The 23,175-nt window shown below is 39.3% G+C and overlaps 1 protein-coding gene across 1 annotated transcript; it reads right to left on the reverse strand.

Annotated features, from left to right (window-relative positions):
- Nucleotides 1–4,932: 4,932 nt before the first annotated feature.
- Nucleotides 4,933–18,735, reverse strand: LOC120437074 (von Willebrand factor A domain-containing protein 7-like). Its single transcript, XM_039607803.1, has 18 exons — nt 17,820–18,735; nt 17,111–17,333; nt 16,446–16,638; nt 16,142–16,227; nt 15,933–16,026; nt 15,658–15,786; nt 15,371–15,557; nt 13,977–14,146; nt 13,613–13,725; nt 13,280–13,396; nt 12,710–12,913; nt 12,490–12,625; nt 10,185–10,337; nt 9,990–10,082; nt 8,388–8,496; nt 7,759–7,923; nt 7,167–7,490; nt 4,933–6,500 (listed from the first exon to the last, which is right to left on the reverse strand). The coding sequence occupies exons 2-16, from the start codon at nt 17,324–17,326 to the stop codon at nt 7,917–7,919; spliced, it is 2,007 nt and encodes a 668-aa protein (XP_039463737.1). The 5' UTR covers nt 17,327–17,333; nt 17,820–18,735; the 3' UTR covers nt 4,933–6,500; nt 7,167–7,490; nt 7,759–7,916.
- Between the last annotated feature and the right edge of the window lie 4,440 nt (nt 18,736–23,175).

Consider the following 23,175-nt stretch of genomic DNA (forward strand, 5'->3'; position numbering starts at 1 on the left):
AAAACAGAGGACAAAAGATGCTGAAATAAAGTACAAGTCATATAAAAATAGATTAGTAAATATTATAAGAACAAGTAGGAAAGAATATTACCACACATTATTGGAGCAAAGTAGAAGTAACACATGAGAAACATGGAGGTTATTAAATAGCATAATCAAAAAGGGCTCAAAAAATAAGAATTATCCAGACTATTTTAAAAAAAGATAAAGATATTGGGATTGATAAAACTAAAGACATAGCAAATGAATTTAATGATTTCTTTGTAAATGTTGGCTATAATTTAGCAAAAGAAATTCCAGAGTCAAGAAATTATAACGACCTAAATAAACATATTACTCAGAATTTGTCCTCCATGTTTATTGGTGCTGTAACTCATAGAGAAATAATTAACATTTTGAAAACATTTAAAAATAAAAAGTCCACTGACTGTTTTGGTATTGACATGATATTAGTTAAAAGTATTATAGAATATATAGTGCAACCTTTTGCATACATTTGTAATGTGTCCTTTCGAACTGGTGTGTTTCCCTCAAAAATGAAAATAGTAAAAGTTATTCCAATCCATAAAAACGGAGAGAGATGTGAATTTACCAATTACAGACCAATACCACTACTCCCACAGTTCTCAAAAATTTTAGAAAAGTTATTTGTTAATAGACTTGATAAATATATTGAGAAGCATAATCTTCTAAGTGATAACCAATATGGCTTTAGAGCGAAAAGGTCCACTTCGATGGCAGTGGTGGAACTTGTAGAAGGGTATCTACTGCAATAGATAATAAGGAATATACTGTTGGTGTTTTTATAGACTTAAAAAGGCATTTGATACAATTGATCATTCTATATTAATGAATAAACTAGAGAGATATGGTATAAGAGGGATAGCATACAAGTGGATGAAAAGTTACCTGGATGACAGATGTCAATATGTCAAAATCAGTAATGTAAAATCTAATCAGTTGAAGGTAACTTGTGGTGTTCCTCAGAGCTCTGTGCTGGGCCCTAAATTATTCATATTATATATAAATGACATATGTAGTGTTTCCAAACTGTTAAAATGTGTATTGTTTGCTGATGTTTGCAGATACCACTCTGTATTGCTCAGGTAAAAACCTAGAACAGCTTCTGACTACAGTGGAAAAGGAGTTTAATATATTAAAAAACTGGTTTGATATAAATAAGTTATCATTAAAAATAAACAAAACAAAATGTATTATTTTTGGTACTAGACAAATGAAAAATGTATCTAAAATCAGGGTTAATGGAATTGAAATTGAAAGAGTGTACGAAAATAAATTTATTGGAGTGATAATTGATGATAAGCTTAGCTGGAAGTCTCATATAAACCATGTGAAAACAAAAATTTCAAAAACCATTGCTATTCTCTACAAAACAAAGCATGTCCTGAACAAGAAACAATTATACACACTTTATTGTACTCTGTTGCTTCCATATATGACTTATTGTCTAGAGATATGGGATGATGCATATAAAACAAATACTCTTTCTATTTTCAAGTTACAAAAAAGAGCTATAAGAATTATAAATCAATCAAACTATATATAATCAACTAACATTTTGTTTATTAATCTGAATACCCTGAAATTTTATGATTTAGTTGAATATAAAATGGCACAGATAATGTATAAAGCACAAAATAACTTGCTTTGCCGCAGTACTCAGAAGCTGTTTAAAGTCAGAGAGAATCAATATGACTTAAGGGGAACAGGTTTCTTTAAAAAAAAACAAGATAAGGACAAACATAAAGCAGAGATGTGTTTCTGTTAGAGGAGTTAACTTGTGGAATAGTTATGACAGTGATTTAAAAAGGTGTAGTTCATTTTCCTTCTTTAAAAACATGTTTAAAAATAGAGTATTAGAAAAATATATAAATCAAGAATGAAAAGAGCAAAAATAATAATACTGAAACTCTTGGTTGTTTTGCTTTGATTATTTTAATGAAATTTAATTTAGTGTATTTAGTTATCTAAGGTGGAAAGTTTTTTTTGTTTTGTTTTGTTTTTTGTTTGTTTGCTTTGTTTTGTTTATTCTTTGCTTCGAGCCCTATGTACATGAGCTGCATGCTAAAAGACCTTTTGTTAAAAGGGTTGGGGTAATAAGCATATGCTTCAGCCAATAACTTTTGATTAGCCTTGTCTTGTGCTTTCTTGCTTTGTGGTAGATCTTTATTCTGTATTTCTGTATTCACTGAGATATTTTCAATTCAATTTTCAATTCAATTTTATTTATATAGCGCCAAATCACAACAAAAGTCGCCTCAAGGCGCTTTATATTGTACAATAGATCGCACAATAATAAATTTGAATGCTAATCAATAAATCAATAAATTCACTTTTTTTTGTTGTAATCTAAATATGTGTACTGTAACTGTAACTCTAATGATCTTTGACATTCTGGATATTCTGGATGGAAATTTGTTGAGGTAATCTGGAGTATAAAGCAAGTATACACTGCCATAGACTGAGAGGGCACCCTGCTCTAAAATTGAGACCTTCAAGCTTGGCTGAGCTTGTTATATGTGCAAATATTGAACTGTTATAAGTGCAAATATTAAACTGTTACATGTGCAAATACTGAGAACTACATTTCTTAATGGTCACCCTGTAAAGATTCATGGTACATGAAAGAGAAGTTAAGTTAAGATTAACCCTTTAAAGCCGGAACCATGAAATAATTGCCAGAAAATGTGTCCTTGAACCCTCGAGGCCTAGACCCCTGGTCTAGACCCTAAATATAACCCCCTCGCTGTTCAGGAACAACCCAGAAACCACCAAGGTTCAAGTCTGCCGGGGACAATGCTTTCAAGTACAATATTAATTTGCAGCTGCCCACACGGACAAGACAACCCACATAGCAAAATTGGTATGGCCCGGATCTCTCCCACACAATGTGCTTACACATGGCCCACATACCGCAAAGAATGACGGCCCTTTGGTGGCACAAATCTGGTTTGCCAGAGATGGCCCACACATGGGCCAGCACAAGGCCAGTTGCAGTTTCAGCTCTGGCCCCAGATGTCAGCCTAATATGTACCTTAATCAAGTAATGTGATAACAACATGTGCCGGAACATAATAGTGCAAAAGTAACATGACGAAACTCTGTTCAGAAAATGAATGGACTGATTCTTATATAGCGCTTTTCTACTCTCTTGGATTACTCAAAGTGCTCTATACAACATGCCACCTTCACCCAATCACACACTTTCTCTAAACTGAGTGCTTCCTAACTACATTCATACACATTCACAGTTTTGACATGCGGACTGGAGGAACCACTAACCTTCTGATCAGTAGGTGATCTGCTCTACCTCCTGAGCTACAGCCACCCAGTGGTAAACATGAGTAAACCCTCACTAGGTTTTGGATACGCTCACAAAAGTGTACGCTCACAAACCTGTCAAACCTGCATTTGAGACGTGGCTACCATAACAGTATAGTATTGCAACATGGCATTTGGGTCTTCTAACTAAAATAGGAAAATAGGAACATAAATAGTGCCATCATTGCCAGACCTGGCCCACATCTGGTTGACATACACTCAGGTCTGGCCCGGATCTGGCATTTGGCATCAAGTGCCAGCTTGATGCCAGATCCGGGCCAGACCTGTTTTCTATCAGCCTGGACCACATAAACCAAACCATAATCAGGTCAGATACGGCATGCCATCACATGAACAGTACCATCATTGCCAGACCTGGCCCAAATCTGGTTGACATACACCCTGCCATGACACCAGTCAGTCAGAAGTGCCAGCTTGATGTGGGATCTGGGCCAGACCTGTTTTCTATGAGCCTGGGCCACATAAACCAAATCACAATTGGGCCAGATGTGACATGCCATCACATAAACAGTGCCATCTATGCCAGGCCTGGTCCATATCTGGATGATCACCTACCAGCAGTGCCGGCTTGACACCAGGTCCGGGCCAGACCCGTCTGCTATGTGGGAAATACCTTCTGGAGAAAAAGTTTATGGGCAGATGTGACAAAGATTGAGCTATTTGCCAAGAATGACAAGAGGTATGTTTGGAGGAGTAAATGTGAGTTTTTCAAACCTAACAATACTGCCACATGGCATTTGGGTCTTCTAACTAAAAAAGGGAAATAGGAACATAAATAGTGCCATCATTGCCAGACCTGGCCCACATCTGGTTGACATACATGCCATGACAGTCATGAGGCAACAGGTCTGGCCCGGATCTGGCCCAGAACAAAAGCTGATTTACTTTTGTCACTCAACATACTTCTGACAATAACAATAACAAAATAAAACAGAATAAAAAATAACACTACTATAGAAAAATGTGTTCATATCAGAAAAATCAGTTTCCTTACATATAAGTAAAACTAAAATGGAAATGATGCTGGCAATATAATTTTTAACATTACAATTAAAAAGTAAAGCTGAAATCCACTGAAACCAAATACAGCGTCATAACTGAAAGACTCATCTTCTAATTTAGATATCGGCAAAAGAAAAATTGAAATGGTCACAGGAGCTTATTTTTATGTAGCAGTCAGAGAAGGGAAATCTCATGTGATTTAAGAAAACTGTTGTTAATCTTTAACTATTAGTTTATGCTCATTCACATAAAACAATGGATGATTTACCCTGAAATAATTAGAAAATACTGATTAAATAGTCTTAAGTCATCACATTTTCCTTCTTCATAGTTAATATTCATTCTTTCAGACTGTTAGATGAGCAAAACAGTGTTGAACCATAACCTTAAGTGCAAATTTTAGCTGACACTTTCTTTACTTTAGTCCACAAAACCTTGTAACAACAAAATAGTAGTTTATTAATTGATTGTCATTGATCAAAAAATTAAACTTTATGTTTTTACATTTACATCTGTTATGACGATAAGTATCCATTAAGTCCAACATTTTCTGAAAACTATGCCCCTTTATCTTCCCCCTATCATGTTTATTGAAGGTAATATAAAGGCTAAAAAACATTTCATTTTTAAAATGGTGAAAGAAACTTCAATAAGAGTCATTAAATAAACATGGAACACTTTTATTAACAAAAGACTTGCAAGCTCACAAAAGGAGTATTCATTCATGTACACAGAGAGCTTCCCCTCTGTTGTAACTGATTATGCTGCTGTGATAATATTTGATTTTAACAGGAGGAGCAGGGTTATTTTACCACTAAAATAATTTATCAAGGTCAGTGGCATTTCATGGTCAACACTTCTTCAGTGTCGACCTTGTTGGAGGTTTACTCTCAGGTTGATGATATTGAATACAAATCTTTGTTTTCTGTTGAAACTCTAGGCCTGTGTCTGAGTCTATGTTGTATTGGTGCCCTCTTTCTTTCCTTTTATAGTTGTGCCTGTTGAGCTGTTTTGGAAACAGCTTGATCATATTGTATGGGGAAAGACTCATCAAGCCAATCCAGCTTCTGGGAGATGCTCCAGGAAGCATAGAGTGAAATCTCATCAAATTACCTTAAAAAGGTTTGCCAGGCTGTAATCACTGGAAAACGCTTTTTTTTATCAAGGCAAAATTTGGTGAACACATTCATTATTTGGATTTAAATCATTGTCAACTACTACTAACTCTGAGTCAGCATGCCCTGTTCATTACATTTCCTATTCATCGTAATTTCTTATGTGTTTTCATGGAAAAGAATGGAATGTAGAAGTTATACCAAATGCCTGATTGATAGTGTTTATTTGTAGAACTTAGAACTTTTATTCTCATTGTACAGTTGCTTGGACAGCAAAATTAGGCAGCAAGAGAAAGGTTGTTGCATATAAATCACAACACTGCAACATAAAAACTGCAAATTATTGTAATTTTGTGTGGAACATTGCATAATTTTAAAATTACAGACATTATATTCCTAATGAAGTATTGTAAAATACAGTAAGTCTTAGTATATATAAATATTTTTTTTTTATCAGTATTTTGCTTCATAGCAAGTTCAGCTCAGCAGTCAAGGAGAGGCCAATTGAGTCATATGTCACAGATTCACAAATTCAGGGCAATTGGCATTTGTTCTCTTTCACTTCCAAAGTACAGAGAACACAACATTAAGCCAAAGAATGGTTGATGTGTTCAAAGTGTACCCTCCGGTGGATGTTGTTTGAACTGCAGATGTAGTTGCTGGGGTAGTTGTAGTTGAAGGGGTAGGTGTCGTAGGAGGAGGTGTGGTAAGCACTCTAGCCTGTCCCATACATGTCCCCACATTTCCTACACTATCTACAGCAGTCAGCTCTACAATCGGTGAGCAGCAGGAGGCAGTGTAGGTAACCAGGGTAATATTCTCACCCCCTGCTTCAACTACTGTGCTCATATTCAGAGTACCATTCCCTTGGCGGATGGTTACACTCTCAATGCCAGTTCCATTGATGCCATCAGTGAAATTGGCGATGAACTCCCACTGGGAGGAAGCACAAAGCAATGAAGTGGAATCACAGGTTGTTGTGTTGACTACCTGGCAAACTGGAGGGTTAACATCTGTCACCTGGAGACAGAAATATAAAAAGAATGAAAAGAACTGGGTTGGGTATGTGTCACACCAGTAATTAAAGATAAAAAGAAAAGAACAATAATTAGATCTTTGCGTGTCAGTTAGATTCAGTTTATCCTGCCTCCCCTCTCTTTCTTGTTATGTATTTGCCTTTGTGCTGATTGCTCTCACATTTCTGTCGTATTTTAGTACTATTTTTGTCTTGCATTTAGTTTTACTTTCTTTATCTCGTCCTTAATTGTTTGCACTTGTTTGTTTATCCGCCTGTTCGACATTCAACTAATTATCCTTTGTGCATTAACATCCTCAGTTCTCCCTTTGTCATTTTTGTGACGTGTTTCTCATGTGTCTTTCTTATACATAAAGGTATGTTTTAGTTTGTTCAGCCAGTCTGGCATTTGTCCTTGTCTAGCAACCCATGACAAACAATTTAACATATTCAGTTTCAATTAATGTATAATGATCCACAAGAGAAGTATGACACATAAAGCCTTACTGTAACTGCAAAACAACAATATCAAAACGAATTGTGTGTAAAATGTAATCTTTAATTTGAAATAAAAATAACAAAAATTTCTTTTTGATACATTATGTACGTGACCATTAATTATTACAGAATTAAGAATAATGTTGAAAAATATTATAACCATTGCCACTTACCTTAGCAGTCACAGAAAACCTGAGAACTACATAGTTGATGTCGGTGGCAGCGGCGTTTTCTGCCTCAATGGTGAGGGTCACGTCTGTTCCTGATGCAGCACTGGATGGAGCCGTTAGGGTCACGGTGCCATTGGCTTTACCTCCACTGCCTGCTACAGTAGTAACACTGGTGGGTGAAGAGGACGTGTAACTGCGGTCATTGCTGACTCGCACTGTAAATGTCTCAGTTGCAGAGTCAGTTATAACTCCATCAGTAGTTGCAGCGACTGTGAAGGGGATGGAGATAGTGGTGCCCGGCTCGATGTTGGTATTATTGGCTTGGGCCTGGACAAGAAGAGAGAGCGAGAGGAGCAGGGGAATGATTTTTTTTCTTTTTAAATATTGCAGACAATAATATGTTGATGCATAATGACATGACTTCACACTGAAAGAAGCACAGTAGGAATGTATGCTGTTTATGATTGTAGACTTGTTTAAGTAGATGGCTATTAAAAATTCTATAAAGTAAAAAAAAAAATCAATGTAAAAATCTATCAGTTTATTTATGGTGAGGTTAAGGATTCTTCGGAAAGCACACATTAACAGTTCTCACAGTGACAGAGATGCTGGAGGTCTTGATCTGTGTGGATGCTTGTCTCTGGAAGCTGCTTGAAGTGGACCTGGAAGTGGAGTTGCTGTCCTCTCCTTTCAAGACAAGCACAAACTCACCTGCTGGAATTCCACTAAAGGTCACCAGGAAATCGCTGCTTCCTAATGACTGCATGAGACAAGAAGGAGCAACGTGCATTGTTACCAGATCAACAGTAACCAAACAATAAAAACATCTTTACTGCAGCGAAGGGCAGGTGCTAGAAATATTTGTGGATGTTGCAGCAGGACATCCATGTATTTAAGGTTTGAAAATTAACTGCCATGAAATAGTGTGTCAAAAGATAGCTGCCTTCATTTAATTAAAATTTAAACTTCTGTATAAATTCACACAATGTTAAGCTCTGAAATGCCAAGAATATCTCTTTACTATGTAGTAATATTATAATTTCAAATAAATGCTTCTTCAGTTCACTGAGGTTTATGCACAGCTCGTGATTTCTATTGGACCAATGCAACACTATGTGTTTTTCTTTTTCAGTCATTGTGTTGTAGATTTGCTGGTGACACTTGGGATTAATGCATGACCCCAACTTTCACTAAGCCTTATCTGTCAGATAGATAGCCTCACACCTGCAATGATCCTTTGACCTCTGTTGGACCTGAGCTGTCAAAAGTGTGACTTCAGTGACCTTTACTGTTTCACTTCCTGTCACAGTGACCAATATGCTGGCATTACCACCTAAAAGAGAGGTGAAGAGAGAAGGGTAACGTAAATAAGTATCAGTATGACATACCCTTAAAGCAAAACACAGTCTGCACAAATAAAAAAGGTAAGCTGTAGGACAGAATAGTTAAGGTTGAACTTTACTGACTACAACATCCCACATAGCAAGCAGGTCTGGCCCAGATCTGGTATCAAGCCGGCACTGCTGGCTGACTTTTGGCATGATAAGACGTATGTCATCCAGATATGGGCCAGGCCTGGTATAGATGGCACTGTTTATGTGATGGCATGCCATATCTGGCTTGATTGTGTGTTTTGGTCATGTGGCCCAGGCTCACAGAAAACAGGTCTGGCCCGGATCTGGCATCAAGCTGGCACTTCTGACTGACTGGTGTCATGGCAGAGTGTATGTCAGCCAGATGTGGGCCAGGTCTGGCAAGACGTCACTGTTTATGTGCTGGCATGCCATATCTGGCCAGATTATGGTTTGGTTTATGTGGCCCAGGCCCATAGAAAACAGTTCTGGCCGGGATCCGGCATCAAGCTGGCACTTCTGACTGACTGGTGTCATAGCAGAGTGTATGTCAACCAGATGTGGGCCAGGTCTGGCAATGATGGCACTATTTATGTTCCTATTGTCCTATTTTAGTTAGAAGACCCAAATGCCATGTTGCAGTATTATACTGCTATGGTAGCCAACGTTTCGAAATGCAGGTTTGACAGGTTTGTGAGTGTACACTTTATCCAAAACCTATTTAGGGTTTACTCATCTTTGCCAGTGGGTTGCTGTAGCTCAGGTGGTAGAGCAGGTCAACTACTGATTGGAAGGTTAGTGGTTCGATCCCTGGCTACTCCAGGCTGCATGTCAAGAGTGTTAATGTGTATGAATATAGTTAGGAAGCACTCAGTTAAGAGAAAGTGTGTGATTGGGTGAATGTGGCATGTTGTATAGAGCACATTGAGTAATCTGGGAGAGTTGAAAAATGCTATATAAGAATCAGTCCATTCACTGTCTGAACAGAGTTTCGTCATGTTTGTTTTGCATGTTCTGGAACATGTTGTTATTACATGGCTTGATTAAGGTACACATTAGGCTGACATCTGGGGCCAGAGCTGAAACTGTTCTGGGCCAGCACAGGGCCAGCAGTGTGTCTGCAACTGGCCCGTGGTTGCACACAACTTACACATGGCCCACATACCGCAAAGAATGACGGCCCTTTGGTGGCCCAGATCAGGTTTGCCAGAGGTAATCCACACATGGGCCAGCAATGGACCAGCAGTGTGTCTGCAGCTGGCCCATGTGTGGGCCACCTTTGGAAAACCAGATCTGGGCCACCAAAGGGCCGTCATTCTTTGCGGTATGTGGGCCATGTGTAAGCACATTGTGTGGGCCAGATCTGGGCCATACCAATTTTGCTATGTGGGATGATGTGGCACAAACTTTTAGGAGACAACAGAACTTGACAACTATAAAAATAAACAAAAATTCATCATAAAAGTAGCCTGACCTGAGAGAAGACGTCCTTCTTTTAGACTAAAGTCCCCATGGGCTCCCTCATGCTCTTCGACAAGGTTATAAATGAAGTTCACAGAACTTTGACCTGATACACAAAATAGATCAGAAGGGCTGGAATACGTAAGTTCAAAGTTGAAAAACATCTCATGTAACTCAGAGCCTAAAAATCAGCTTTCATTATACTGACCTGTAACCTTAACTAAGTAAGGGTTGTTTGAGCTAACACTGAGTTGCCATAGGCCTGTTTGATTATCAGTGTTGAGGCTTAAACGACGCAAGTTTCCTGTTGTGGTGAAGGATGCCAAAGGACCACTGGACTGACTGGAAGTCTGAGATACACCTGGAGAAGAGGGACAAACAAGAGATAGATAAATTATATATATATATATATATATATATATATATATATATATATATATATATATATATATATATATATATATATATATATATATATATATATATGTATATACCGCAGACATGAGCGAGACAGATAAATACGAAGGCATGCTGGCTCGGATGTCGCCCCGGATCAACAAGGTCCGCGTCAGATGTTGAGGAACCAGGGCACCCTGACGAGAAGTGGGCTACTGGAAAAAGAAGGCATCGGTGGGCAGAGGCGAAAACAGGGCGTTGTTGGAATGCCTAGAATTGTACAAGATCAACAGGAACCTGAGAGCATTCATCAGGAACTCAATGGGAATGTGGCGTACAACACTAGAGGCCAACTTCAAGGCCATAGCACAAGTCACCATCAAGTGCGGGATCTACCAAGGAGATGCTCTGTCCCCACTGCTGTTCTGCATAGGCCTTAACCCCCTCAGTGAGATCATTGACAAGACTGGCTACGGATACCGACTACGGAATGGAGCAGTTGTCAGCCACCCCCTGTACATGGATGACATCAAGCTGTATGCCAAGAGTGAACGAAACATCGATTCACTGATCCACACCACCAGGATATACAGCAATGACATCGGAATGTTGTTCGGACTGGAGAAGTGTAGTCGGATGGTAACAAAGAGAGGCAAGGTAGTCAGAACTGAGGGGATCAAACTACCAGAAGGCAACATTGCAGACATAGAGGACAGTTACAAGTACCTGGGGATCCCACAGGCGAATGGGAACCATGAAGAGGCAGCTAGGAAAGCTGCAACCACCAAGTACCTGCAGAGGGTCAGGCAAGTCCTGAGGAGTCAGCTGAACGGTAAGAACAAGATCCGGGCTATCAACACCTATGCCCTGCCCGTGATCAGGTACCCTGCTGGGGTAATAGGCTGGCCAAAGGAGGAGATAGAAGCCACTGACATCAAGACAAGAAAGCTCCTTACCATGCATGGAGGGTTTCACCCCAAGTCCAGCATCCTGAGGCTGTACGCTTAGCGGAAGGAAGGAGGCCAGGGACTGGTGAGTGTCAGCACCACAGTCCAGGATGAGACGAGGAACATCCACGAATACATCACGAAGATGGCCCCAACTGACAGCATGCTCAGTGAATACCTCAGGCAGCAGAAACCCAAGAAAGAGGAGGAAGGCGAGGAACCATCATGGAAGGACAGGCCCTGCACGGTATGTACCACCAGCAGATAGCGGAGGTGGCTGATACCCAGAAATCCTACCAGTGGCTGGACAAACCTGGAGTGAAAGACAGCACGGAGGCACTAATCATGGCAGCACAGGAACAAGCACTGAGCACAAGATCCATGGAGGCTGGGGTCTATCACACCAGGCAAGACCCCAGGTGCAGGCTGTGTAAAGATGCCTCTGAGACAATCCAGCACATAACAGCAGGGTGCAAGATGCTAGCAGGCAAGGCATACATGGAACGCCATAACCAAGTGGCCGGCATAGTGTACAGGAACATCTGTGCCGAGTATAACCTGGAAGTCTTGAGGTCAAAATGGGAGATGCCCCCAAGGGTGATGGAGAATGACCGAGCTAAGATCCTGTGGGACTTCCAGATACAGACGGACAAAATGGTGGTGGCTAACCGACCGGACATAGTGGTGGTAGACAAACAGAAGAAGATGGCCGTAGTGATCGATGTAGCGGTTCCGAATGACAGCAACATCAGGAAGAAGGAACACGAGAAGCTCGAGAAATACCAAGCGCTCAGAGAAGAGCTCGAGAAGATGTGGAGGGTGAAGGTGAAGGTGGTACCAGTGGTAATCGGAGCGCTAGGTGCGGTGACTCCCAAGCTAGGCGAGTGGCTCCAGCAGATCCCGGGAACAACATCGGAGATCTCTGTCCAGAAGAGCGCAGTCCTGGGAACAGCTAAGATACTGCGCAGGACCCTCAAGCCCCCAGGCCTCTGGCAGAGGACCCGAGCTTGAAGGATTGACCGCCCACAGGGGCGAGTGGGGAATTTTTATTTTTTTTTAATATATATGATATATATGTATATATTCAATATACTATAATAATTTGGATATATGAATTTACATTTCTATCATATTTGCTACAGAGTAAACAGACATTTATGATGACAAAACCTGTGGAGCTGGTGAGGCTGAAGGTGAGAGGTGAGTCTCCTGTGATGTAAGCTGTTATGTTCTGTAATGAGCCATCAATAGTAAAATTAAAATTGTCAGGCCTTCCAGGATTCCTTGATGCCTGAAAAACTGTCACCTAAGAGAAGAAGGAGAAACACATCACATTTACTCACACCGTGTCATCTTCAGTCAGATGTGATTCTCGTGATTGATGTCTTACCACAGCGCTGGCTGATGAGTCTACTATAACACTGGTAGCCAGAGAGAGTTCTGACTTGGTGACCTGAATGGCCTGACCTCCAGAAGCTTCAGCTAGGTCTTGGTATAACTGGACAGCAGATCGACTCATTGCGCGTGGAGCCACATCCTGAGAGGTTCTGCGGCGCCGCCGAAATACTGCACTGCCTGTGAGCATGAAAGTAACCTGCAAGCATGAGGAAAAAAATTGTAAAAGTTCTATTCACTATCAAAGACCACAAGCCTAAGTGTGAATGGAAAACAGTTATTAATAATTAAGATGAAAGATGAATGATAATCAATGAGCCAGGCCAGAAGCAGCAGCTTTCAGGCCTGACAGCCTTGACAGACAATGAAAAACATGAAAAGGAAAGGAGGGTGGAGCACAGAAAAAAACACACATACAGGTGTGTGGGGCACATAGTCATTTATAAATAGTTTGGTCCCTCTGAAGTTCAGATAATGTTCTTCATTTCAAAACAAATGTTATACAAATTATCAGATGTTACATGCCAAAATTTATGACATTTTTAAGAGTAAAGTTAAGTCTTACCTGAGATTTGGTGCTCTCTATAAGAGCAATAATGGTGTTTTTCAGATAGGTGTCTTTAGCTGGAGCATCAGTGAAGAGAAAAATCTCAGAGAAGGGTGGAGCTGCCGTCAGTGCAAGCTTCAATATTATTTGTATGAAAGACAGGACAAAGTATCAACGATTAATAATTAATAATAAAGATAAAAAATACAGTCTGAGTGAAAAGTGGCATTTCTGGCCACCTCAACTACACGCGTTTAACAATAAAAGGTAATTTTGATAATACTGTGTCTATACTTTACAATTTTTTTCTCCCAAATCAAAAAAGTAGAAAACAGTCCATTGTGTTGTCACCTGCAGTCCAGATAAGGCCATTTCTGGGGCATCTCCTCCTCCTGCCGCAGTCAAACTGTTGATCTGTCCTTTGAAGACGTCTGCATTAGATGTCATAACTAACGGTCCAAAATCTACACATAGGATACATAACGTTTAAAAAAAGCTCAAAGTGATGCATTTGCTCTGTTAAAGATTTGCTACAAACACAGCTATATATTTTATGTGGAAGTCAAACAAACAAACAAACAAACAAAAAGAATTAACTCTCAAATTTAGTCTATAATAATCTAGTAATTATTATACAATTACTATACAAGACTCTTTTGAAAAACAACATCTTTTCTATGCAATAAAGCACAAATTCAGCCTGTAAATGATCTACCTGGGTCATTGAAAGGTACCAATATATAACCAGAGGGTTCCTGTCCTGTTCCTCTTTTTCTGTCAATGATCTCAAAAGAAACCCTCTTTGCTTCATCAATATCATCACTCATACTTCCTGTTGTGTCTATGACAAAACACAACACAGGAGACTGGGAGAGGCCCATCAGTCTGTAGAAACAAACATGAGAAAAAAAAACAGATTACATATTATTATTATTATTATTATTATTATTATTATTATTATTATTATTATTATTATCATAGGACTTTGAAACTATGATTTCATTGATGCCTAATTCATTGGCAGGAAAAAAATCCACTTATCAGCCACTTTATTAGGAACACCTGTATAACTTGTTAAAACAACTATCTAACTATCAGGTCACATTGCATGAACCCCATGTATTTAGCCATGTAGACATGTCCAAGATGGTCTGAAGTTTTAACCGAGCATTAAAAAGGAGAGAAAGGATTTAAGTGAGTTAGAACGTGGCTCGGTTGTTGATGCCAGACAAGTTGGTCTGAGTGCTTCAGAAAACTGCTGATCGACTTTGATTGTGTCACATAACCATCTCCAGTGTTTACCAAGATGGTAATATCCAGTGGGTAGAAATGTCTTGTTGATGTCAGAGGATACAAGAGACCAGAGGCCAGAGTGCTTTAGGCGAATAAGAAGGAAATAAACACTCATAATGTAGAAGACCATCTTTGAACGCACAACACCTCAAACCTTGAAGTAGACTGTCTACAGCAACAGAGGACCACAGCGCCTGACACTCCTCTGTCAGCTAAGATTGAAGTTAAGAAAAAGGCCACTAGAAAGTGGACAGAAACAGTGGCGGGCTACAACATCTCTATTTGAGATGAAGAAAATATAATTCCACGTACAGCAATACCTCAGACAAACAAAAAATATTGGGGTTTTTTTCACCCATCTAAAAGCATCTTAAAATATTTGTCACACTTATATCTTATTTTCTTGCTGTATACTCTGTATTCAAATTGCATCCAAAGTCACCATATCCATTAGTCTAACAGAGCAAAGTTAGAATGGGAGATTCAGATAAAGGATGTGGAACTGACAAATCTGCAGCATCTGGGTGTTGCTGTCATGTCAATATGGATCAAAATCTCAGTGGACTCTTTCAAGTAGCTTTCTAAATCTGTGCAATGGAAAATTAAAACTATTCTGAAGGCTAACAGATGTCAAACCCAGTACTAGAAAAGTGTATCTATTAAAATGGCCAATGAGTCTATATCTAAAATTATTTTCAATTCAATGAAAAGCAGGAGGCACTGTGGCATGCTTTTGCATTTATTTTATATTATGTGCTTTAGCTCCATTTTCCCACATTTGTTTCCTCTTGTGTGACACTTGAGAGCTAGCTTTACCTCATGAAGTTTGTGTTTCCAGCAGCTAATCTGACATCCTCCAGAAGCTCCATGGTGGCATGAATAGCCAGATTAGCTGCTTCATTGTGAAGGAAGCCATGACTGGAATCAATTGTATCCTTATTGATCCCTCCTACTGGATCCTTTCGGCTTGTGCGGTCAGCAGATCCACCATGACTGCATTTACCTTTGAATAGGGATAACATTTTATCATATTATCAAGAGATATTGAAAAAATACAAAGTCCTTATCATAGAACACCAAAACAGATGATTTCTCCAAGTTACCTGTGGGTTTTGATGAGAAGAAAATGCCGAAGTAGCCTGAAGTCAGAAGTCTCTGGTTCAGCACATCAGGCAGAATGTTGTTGGTACAGTTCTCTCCTACACAACTTCTGCAAGTTGGCGTATTTTGTCCTGCAGAAATATCAAATGACACAGTAAAAAATACTGATTTATATTTTAAAAATAAACATTACAAATACTACTGCAAGTTTAATCTAGATCATATTTAAACTGCAATTCTCATCTCTAAACACAGACAGTGGGTGGAGGGCGCCTACCTGCCAGGTTCTTAAGAGGTTGGTCAGGTCTGATCAGAGCACTGTATGGAGCTTTATTTCCCAGCTCCACCCAGTTACTGTGGCTGTAGAAGTCCTTGACATACAGAAAATGAAACAAATTTAGAATATCACTTTTGCATTTCGTTTTACTTATGCTATGCTGTCATATAACATTCTTAACAAATTAGCAGTAAATAAAGTATCAGTACCTGCAGGGTGTGACAGATTTGCCCTAGAGACAACCTCCCTCTGAAATAGTTTTCTAGCTTAGCATGGGCCTTCACCGCAGAAACACCTTATTATTAAAATACAACAGATTATTAGATAGAAGCTGCAATAGTGTAGCATTTTGTATTTTAATTTTCTGTTATTTACCAAACCATTTAAAAAAAATCGAAACACTTTTTTTCATTGGGCAGTTGAATACTATAGATCTATTTTCACGAGTTAGTTATACATAGTATAATATTGTTATGTTAATTATTAAACTATTATTGACAAGCTTTGAGGTACCTTCAGTGATGATATCCCGTCCTCTGTGGAAGGTCTCATCGTCAAAATGGCGCGCTGCACTCAGCAAAAAAATCTGGTCCACTGCTGCATTGCTGAGGTACATAGAAGCAATGGCCGTTTCAAACTTGATGGTGGATGTATCTCTAGACAAACAGGCCTTTTGCACCTTGCCAGCTGACAAATTGTTATCAATCTGGAGACAAGAAAGTTGTATATTACAACTACTTAAAGATGTTACTCTCATGTTAACCAAAATTTGTACTAACTATTGCACTAAAGGTAAGAGTAGTGTCTTATCTCATCATCAGCAATGATGATCAGCAAAATGTGTGCCTAATATGGTAAATAGCAGCACCAAAGCAGCTCTGACCCACTGATGCATTGACCAAGCAACTAACCCTAACCTACTGTCAGCAATGTGGTCTCTGTTGATTGGACTTGCTTGGGCCAAATCCACCAGGATCTTTTTTATTATGTATGCAGATGGAAAGTGACACCAAAATGAATAGTAGGACACAAGGTTTTATAGCACAACACTGAACTGTAAGAAGAAGAATGTAATTCATGTTGCGGCTGACTGATATACTTCTCCACTCAAGAACATTAGAATGTGAATTATGCATATTCACAGATGGATCACTGTTCTTGCTTTGTTTCTAACTCACAATCAGATTGAAGTCCAGTCCTTTAGAAGCAGCGATATCTCGGCAGACCTCTGCTGTCTTTCGAAGTACTGCTATTCGTGTAATGTCACGGTGGGTGAGAGAATTCGACTTGAAGAGTGGTTTAAAGCTATGAATAAGACCTGGGAGGGAGAGGACCAGCACCACCAGAAGCATGACTGACTGCCTGGTACTCATAGTCGAGCAGGAGGGCAGCATGGTAATGCTGAAAGAAAAAGAAATCCTGATGGAAACTGCCTGTGAACCTTTAAACCAGTTTTTACATTGGTTTTAGGATTAATTTAATTTTTTCTGTGAGAAACCAAAAAGATATGATCAAGCACAGATACTGTCCTTGCAATTAATGTAAAGCAGTGCAACTATTACACACATGAGAAAGAAAGAGAAGTAAAAGTAAGTGGAAATAAGAAAAGTCATGTTTGATATTTTATTAAACAGAGTAATGCTATTAACATCAGCACTACATCATTTGATACTTTTTACACTGGACTTCACATTTTACTTGAATGTAAAATTTAAGGGTTGACACAGATGCATTGGTAATTTACTTCCATTCCTTAATATTGAAAATGATATAGAAAAAACAAATGGGATACTAGGAAAAAAAAAACCAGATGGTACAACATGTGTTTAACAAGCCAACAAAATAATTCTATGATACACTATAGAAAGGTTTCACTGTCCATCTTACCTGTGTGAACCGTTCTTAGGTCGTTCTTAGGTAGTTTTGTCGGATTCAGTCTTTAGCACTTCTTCAGTGTGAGACTTTGTTTACTCAAGTAGATTATAGTCTAGACAGATGTGTGTTTTCTGTGTCAACTCTAGGCTGTATCTGAGTGTGCACAGTGTGTGTGTGTGTGTTCTCAATCATTCCTCTTATATTCGTGCCTCCCTTAAGCTGATGAATTCCAAAGAACACACACACAAAGTGCTTTTGTTTGTCATCTATGCATATTTGTATCACATTAAGGGTATGAATAAAACACATATTTTAGAGGTTGCTAATCTGTCACTTATGTGAAACATAGATAAGCTTCTAAGAATCCCATGAATCTATGAATACTAATTTCAGTTGAAGGAATATTCTAGTGTATTAGATGTTTGAGTATAGAGTTGAATGTAGTCTTGATTAAAAGTTTGAAGTAGGGGAAACAGAAACGGTAATGCTCAAAAGTTTGTGATCATCCAATCAAAAGATATACTCATCTAATTACCTCAGATATAATTAAGATACTGTTAAGGTTTAAAGGCACTTATATAGGCTTGCAGATATTTGACATTCTGAGTATTCATTTATGGATATAATCTGTCTCACTTGATTAATTTAATGGGCTTTTCTTACAGACGGCCAAGATGTAAAAGTCACTTCTTTATTTATTTATGTTGGAAATTTTAAAACGCTGCTAGGCGAGGACCTATGAGTGCTGGCTCACAAAATGCCATTCAGGGGCAAACATGAATTGTAATATTTGATATTAAGAGGCCAAACAGGATTATTTGACATAATAAAATAACCCATCCTGGTCATTGATGAGGCCCCAAGCAGCCGCCTGCCTTGCCAAGGAGAAAGCTGTGCCTTAGTAAATAAATTTATCCAAATAAATATGACAACAATAAGCATGTGAATACGCCCTGCAGACGTGGGTCCTTTTGCTTTAATCGGTTTAGTGTAAAAGTACACATACTGCATTTTGACATTTCTTTGTCCTTTAGCAGCTTTTATATGAATAAAATAAAATCATTACAAATACAGGTACTGCTAGAAATTTTAATCTGGTTCACTGTAACTCTCATTTCTGAACACTGACAGTGGGGAGAGTAAAGACTATTATTATGAAGCTTTATTCCACAGCTCCACCCACTTACTGTGGCTGTAAGTCTGTGACGCACAGAATATGGAACTCACTTTTGCATTTTGTTTTAATTATACTCAGCTGTCATCTAACACTTTCAAAAATTATTAGTAAAATGTGTATCGGTCCTACCTGTAGGGTGTGACAGATTTGCTCTAGAGTCCACCTTCCTCTGGTAAAGTGTTCTAGGTTAGTGTGGGCCTTCACCGCAGACACCCATCATAATCAAAATACAATAGATTATTAAACTATTATTAGATTATTATTAGATTAATACTTTGACATTTGACTGGTGAAGACTCACCTACTTGCTAAGTTCTTTTTTTTTTTTTTTAATTGTAAGAAACTGAAACTCATTAGAATTAAAATAAAAATCTCACATGACATTCAGTATGAATATCTGAAGGATAAAATCCTTCTGGTTAATTAATGCATATACACAGTGAACTTGCTTTAAGGACAATATTTTGTTTTGTGATGGTAATGAAGTCTAAGCTTTGTGTTGATCAGATATTGAACAGAATAGAATAAAATAGCCCTTTATTGTCATTGTACATGTACAACGAAACTATGACAAATCTCAAAGTAAAAACTGTAATCTGATGTACTTGGGAACTCAACTTTTAGTCATTTACAAATAATTGCACAAGAACCCATCAGACAGGTTTCCAGTAAGAATTTTATCTGCACTGTGCAATCTCAGCCTCACATTGTTGCACAATGTCATATTTTATCTTGAATCTTTGTTTCATGTATTAACTGTGTCTGAATCATTGAGTACAAACTAAAACGAGATAGCCAAGATAATCTCTCTTTATTGCAACAGTCTAGTGTACTGGCTGACCTGTTTTACTTCTCTGGTCTGACAGAAGGGCCTGATACTCCAGAACTTAGAGTAGCATTTTCAGCTGGACAGGCATGTTTGTTATAGTCTTATTCTGCACACTACCACATTGGCTTTTAAACCAAACAATTAGCACCAAAGTGCAGCCTTTTAGCTATGATTTTACATACTTCAGCTTTCATTCAGTGCGTTTTTACAATGATTTTTACATCAACATCAGCATTTGGTGATATCCTCTGTTCCCCTTTAGAACTAGAATTATGTTCTTCTTTGAAGGAGAAAACACATGGTTTTTTGATTGCTTTGGTTTTCTTTCTCTGTTGATTGTTTTGCCCTGCCCTTGATATACAGTGCAAACAAGATTATTTGACCTGTTAAATTGGCTTATACACAGTGAACCTGTCTTAAGAGCTATTTTTTTGTTTTGTGATGGTAATGAAGTCTAAATATTGTGTTACTCAGATACTGAATGAGCAATCTCACATTAAAAACCTAAAAAGATTGATGTATTTGGGAGCTCAACTTTTAGTCATACATATAAATACATGTCCAAGCACCTTTGACAGGCTTTCAATAGTAATTTTATCTGCACTCTGTAATCTCAACCTCACAGTATTGAACAATGTCATATTTTGTCTTGAAGATCTTGAATCTTGACAGCCTGTATTTATTGTGACAGCAGTGTACTAGCTAACATACTTTTACTTTTAGTTCTGTGCTCTGATAAAAGGTGCTGACACTCAAAGAATGCTATCAACAGAAAATGGCAAAAGAACAATGCGTGAATGATAGTGACCACTTGTAGAGTAACATTTCAGTTTGACATGCATGTTTCTTGTAGTTTTGTTTCCGCACAAAACCACAGTGCCTTTTAAACCAAACAATCAGTCACGCTTTCAGCCTTGATTCTACATGCAGTTCAGCGGCTTTTAGAAAGATTTTTACATTAACCCATGGACATCAACATTTGGTTGACATCAACATTTGTTCATGTTTAAATCAAAAACATGATTGTCACAATGCACCTGGTGCTCTCCAGATGAGAGAAGACCTGATGCAGCAGGGAGATGACAGCGTCATTCACCCCGATGTTCGACTGTTAGGCAAACTGCAGTGGGTCTAGGTCTCTCCTGACTAGTGGGCGAAGGTGGTGTAGTATGATCCTCTCCATGGTCTTCATCAGGTGTGAAGTCAGTGCAATGGGTCTGAAGTGATTCGGCTCCTTGGGGTGTGTTGTCTTTGGGACCGGCACCAGGCATGAGATCTTCCACAGAATGGGGACCCTCTCTAGACTGAGACTGAGGTTAAAGATGTATGTGATAACCTCACAGAGTTGATCTGCACAGTCCCTCAAAAGTCTGGAGCTGATTCCATCCAGACGCATTGCCTTCCTGGTTTTCATCTTCCTCAGCTGACTTTGCACCTGGTCAGTTGTGATGGAGAGGCTGCAGTGTTGGGTGTGGGTGGGTGGCTCCTGATGACTGGCATGGGGGGAGGAGGCAGTAGAGTCGTTGAAGGAAAAGGAAAAAAGGGGGCAGGTGAGGTGCATTTGATGTCCCCGGTGCCATAGGGGGTTGCAGAGAGGTGTGAAGGAGGTGTGAAGAGCTCTGGTGGATGGGGGAAGGAAGGGCTTCTGAATCAAACCTGTTAAAAAACTGGTTCAGTCTATTAGCCCAAACCTGTTCTCCAGACTCTGGACCCCCTCTGCTCACTGTGCTTTGTTCAGTGATGGTGTTCAGTCCTCTCCACACACCTCTGGTGTTGCTCTGCTGGAGCTGCTCCTCCAGCTTCCTCCTGTAGCTGTCCTTTCCCTCCTTATCTCTCTCTCCTTAGCTCCTTCTGGACTCTCCTCATTTCTCTGTTTACAGATCTAAAAGCTCTCCTTTTCTGCTCCAGCACGGTCCTCAGATCTGGAGTCAGCTATGGCTTGTTGTTGGAGTAACACCCTTACTTTCCTGGTCAGCACAGTGTTATCCACGCAGAAGGTGATATAGTGTTATGCAGGTAGTTAGTGTGTCGATATCCTCCCATGTGGGCTGCATAGCACCTCCCAGGCTGTAGTTTGAAGCAGTCTTTCAGTGCTCGCCTTTTCAGACCATGCTCTCACATACCTTGTGGTTGGGGTTGTTTACACACAAAAGGTATGTATGAAGGAACCAGATAGACCAGTTCAGTGGGTTTTAGAAAGATTTTACATTAACCCATGGACAACAACATTTGGTTGACATCAACATTTTTTTTTTTTTCTTGGAAATCTCTGCTAACCCTTTTCTGTTTCCTGCTTGTTTGTTTGAATACTTTCCTGCCTGCAGTTTTGTATTCAAGAAATAAAAACTCTCTATGCTCTATTGTGTTGGGGTCAGGTAACTGACTTGACCTTTGAAGCATATGACATTCCTTTGCTTTGAGAAACTTTTTGGATTGCCTTTGCAGTATGCTTTAAGTCATTATTTATTTGCACAGTGAAAGGCTGCGTGATCAGTCTTGTAGTATTTGCCTTAATCTAAATGGAGAGAATGTACAGTGAACAAACAAGCTGATGAGTAAGATAACCAAAAGGATGTTAAACTGTGTTATAGAGTCTGACAGCTGCTGGTAAGAATGACTTGCAGTAGCACTCTTCCCTACACTGTGGGTGTAAAGTCTACTACTGAATGAGCTGCTCAGTGCTCATACAGTCTCATGCAAGGGTGGAGGTGTTGTCCATGATGGATGTTAGCTTAGATAACATCCTCTCCTCCCCAACCTGCTCGATGGACTTAAGCGGACAGTCCAGGGCAGAGCTGGCCCTCTTGACCAGTTTGTTGAGTTTCCCCTGTCCCTCTCTGCCATTCCACCACCCAGCAGACCACAGCATAAAGATAGCAGATGCCACCACAGTGTCATAAAACGTCCTTAGAAGTGTCCTGTTCATCCCTAAGGATCTCAGCCGCCGTAGCAGGTGTAGACAACTTAGACCAGGTGGGCAACTCCAAAGCCTGAGGGGTCGGTGTCCTGCAGGTTTTAGATGTGTCCTTGATCCAACAAAGCTGATTTAAATGACTAAATTACCTCCTCAACATGTTTTGAATTTCTTGAGATGGCTGGTAATGAACTCATAATTTGATTCAGGTGTGTTGACCCAGGGTGAGATCTAAAATCTGCAGGACACCGGCCATCAAGGCCCCTGTTAAGGGAAAATTCCCAAATAGAAAGCTGCCAAAGTAAAACAGAGACACAGTGAGACAATATAAAAATCATATGTACAATGGTGAACTCGGAGAGTCACACAGTACTCTTCTTTATTGCAGGTTATATAGGCATGTAGGTTACACAGCAGACGGAGGCAATCTCCGCCTGTTCTCAGAATA

This window comes from Oreochromis aureus, unplaced genomic scaffold (assembly GCF_013358895.1).
Source record: "Oreochromis aureus strain Israel breed Guangdong unplaced genomic scaffold, ZZ_aureus HiC_scaffold_40, whole genome shotgun sequence".
NCBI classification, from domain to species: domain Eukaryota; kingdom Metazoa; phylum Chordata; class Actinopteri; order Cichliformes; family Cichlidae; genus Oreochromis; species Oreochromis aureus.